General features: G+C 52.6%; 1 protein-coding gene across 1 annotated transcript; it reads left to right on the forward strand.

Annotated features, from left to right (window-relative positions):
- Nucleotides 1–376: 376 nt before the first annotated feature.
- On the forward strand, nt 377–2,974 carry H257_06682 (hypothetical protein; the record flags this gene model as incomplete). Its single annotated transcript, XM_009831995.1, has 2 exons — nt 377–471; nt 531–2,974. Exon 2 carries the CDS (start codon nt 572–574, stop codon nt 2,972–2,974), a length of 2,403 nt encoding a protein of 800 aa, XP_009830297.1. The 5' UTR covers nt 377–471; nt 531–571.
- Nucleotides 2,975–3,214: the final 240 nt, after the last annotated feature.

A 3,214-nucleotide genomic window follows, 5' to 3' on the forward strand; every position in this document is an offset into this window, starting at 1 on the left:
ACTGTTGTTTAGAAAGTCCTTGTGACATGGCGATAGTGGAAAGTTAAAATCGACTGTTGTATAGAAAGTCCTTGTGACATGGCGATAGTGGAAAGGTGCAAAAGCCAGGGGGAACACTGGGTGGTTGCGAGTGAAATTAGCTTACAGTTAGTCCCTAGTGAGAACAAATCGCTCTACAGTAGAGGCTCTACAGACTAGCTAATGTCTAGCCAATCAGGACACGGTATCCAAATGATGTACCGTGGATATGGCTGGCTATCTACATGTGAGGAAAAGCGTCTACCCACCACGGTACATAGTACATCTATACAGTGAATTACAGAACATATTTTTGGCAAATACAGCAGTGGAACTGTTTTACATTTATTCGGGGAATGGCTCTTCGTGCTAAGTGCACCTGGATACTCCATTTGGTTACATGGTACTTCATGTCTGTGGACCTATAGCGTTGCACCCGGCTACTGTAGTATCGTAAGCTTACCAGCTCAAGGTTGAGACACCTCTCAACGTTGAACTTGCCACCTTGGTAGGGATCTCGCCTCGCTTTGCCATTCTTAAAAACTCCTCCAGTATGAAGGTTGTGCTTGCGCTTGCGACGTTGCCGTACGTGACCGGAGTTAGGGACTTCAATGCGGAAGCAAAAGTTCTTGTGGATGCAATGTCCATCGACGAGGTGATCGGCCAAATGACGCAGGTGAACATTGCCTATGTCATCGAAGACCAGAACGAGAAAAAGGTAGTCGATCCATCCAAAGTCGCGGATCTGGTCAACCACCGCATTGGGTCGTACTTGAACTCGCCCTTCGCCACGTCGACGTCGGACAACTCAAGTGGGTGGAACGTCGCCGAATGGCGCAGCGCGATCAGTCAGATCCAGACCAAGCACATCACCGAGACGGACCACCCCATCATTTATGGCGTAGACTCGGTGCATGGCGCTACCTACGTCCAGAATGCCGTGCTGTTTCCCCATCAAATCAACGTCGGCGCCACGTTCGACCCAGCCTTCGCCAGCCAATTGGGGGAGTTCGCTGGGCGCGATACCCGAGCCGCGGGAATTCATTGGATCTTTGGGCCGACCTTGGAAGTCGCCCGCCACAAAGGCTGGCCGCGCATCATGGAGACGTTCGGAGAGGATCCGACGGTCGTGGCGGACATGGGGCGAGCCGTAGTGCAGAGCATCCAGAAAAGAAACGTGGCCGCATGCTTCAAGCACTACATCGGGTACTCAGGCAGCCAGTCGGGAAAAGACCGCGAACCCGTGAGCCTGACCAAGCACGAGCTGCTCAACATCTTCATGCCGCCGTTCAAAGCCGTGATTGACGCCGGGGTCATGACCGGCATGGACTCGTTCATTGCGTTGAATGGCGTCCCCACCTCTGCGAACCGGCAAACGTCCATCGACTTGCTGCGCACGGATTTGAAGTTTGACGGGTTCTTGGTGTCGGACTGGGAAGAGATTTACATGATGCAGTACTTCCACAGCTATTCGGACAGCAGAGAGGACTCCGTGTTCAAAGCCATGTCCAACTCGTCGCTAGATATGAGCATGGTTCCGAACGACGCGAGCTTCGTTCCGATCATGAAAGAACTTCACAGCAGTGGAAAGGTCTCCGAAGATCGCATTCGCACGTCAGCCCAACGCATTGTCAAAGTCAAACTGCAGCTGAACCTTTACGACGACCCCGTGCCTGGCGCGGACTTGGCCAATCTCGTGGGCGATAAAATCAGTCAAGATGCCGCCTTGGAAACGGCCAAGGCGTCGCTAGTGCTGGTCAAGAACACGAACGACGTGCTGCCACTAGATCCCGCCAAATCCTTCTTCTTCACGGGGCCCTCCATTGACGACATTGGGCTCCTTTGCGGAGGTTGGACCATCCGCTGGCAAGGGGTACAGGGCACCAGCAACTTCCCAGCGTACGGTAAAACGATTCAAGCGGCCATGAGTGCCGTGGTGGGCGATGACTCGCGAGCTCAGTTCTACCAAGGTGTCGACATCACTGGAAACTCCCAGTCGTGGGACATCGATGTGGCCAAGGAGAAGGCAAACGCCGCCGACTATACTGTGATTGCGCTGGGAGAACGTTCTTATGCCGAACTGCTGGGCAACACCGACCCGTATGAACTGCCCAAGGGACTGACCGACTACGTCGAGGCTCTCTCCAACACGAGCACCAAAATCATTTTGGTGCTGGTGGAAGGACGCCCTCGCTTGTTGAGTGGCATTGCAGAGCTCGCTGCAGCGGTACTGTATGCGGGTTTGCCCTGTGAATTGGGTGGGGAAGCCATCTCGAGCGTGCTGTTTGGTAGCACAAATCCCAGCGGCAAGTTGCCGTTGACGTACCCTAAATCCGCAGACCAACTCAACTTGGCCACCCCGTACTATGGGCGTATTGGTGACGATTGTGTCATGGGTGAAGTGTCGACAAGCTGTCCGGTGGAATGGCACTTTGGGCACGGGTTAAGCTACACATCGTTTAGCTACTCGGATGTTCAGTTGTCAGCCACGAACCTGACGCCATCGTCGAGTCAGACGACGGTGACTGTCACCGTCAAAAACGAGGGCAAAGTGACCGGCAAGGAGTCGGTGCTCTTGTTCGTGTCGGCACCCGGGGGTCCCGAAACGAGGTTGCTCAAAAAGTACACCAAGGTCGAGCTGACGCCAGGGCAAGCCACGGACGTGACTTTTACGCTCTCTCCGGATGACTTTGGCAAATACGTCAACGAAATCGGTAGTGGGCTGCTCAAAGAGGCGACTGCTGGGACTTACTACGTGTCACTCAAGTACGACACCCATTGCAACGCAGACACCCTTGGTCCCCTCTGCAAATCGTTCACATGGAACTCAACTCCCCCAGCCCCTATTCAAGACCTCATTCCAGGAACTCCCCCAGCCCCTATTCAAGACCTCATTCCAGGAACTCCCCCAGCCCCTATTCAAGACCATATTCCAGAAGGCTGCGGGATTTTGTGAAAGTAGAGCTGAAGTGGAAACTCGGAACTCCATAACTACTATACTATATACCTAGTATATACTAGTCGTGCTTCATGAAATTTGACAAGTACATTTTTAAATGAATGTACTAAAAAATAACGTGGCAGTTATTGTGAATTCGGGAAATCGCGACGACCGGTTTCGCCTGGGCAAAACTCGCAAAACGTAATATATTTTGAATGCAACTTTGGGCAGGTCTTGATTTAAAATGAATATAAA

The sequence above is a fragment of the Aphanomyces astaci genome, assembly GCF_000520075.1.
Source record: "Aphanomyces astaci strain APO3 unplaced genomic scaffold supercont1.13, whole genome shotgun sequence".
NCBI lineage: Eukaryota > Oomycota > Saprolegniomycetes > Saprolegniales > Verrucalvaceae > Aphanomyces > Aphanomyces astaci.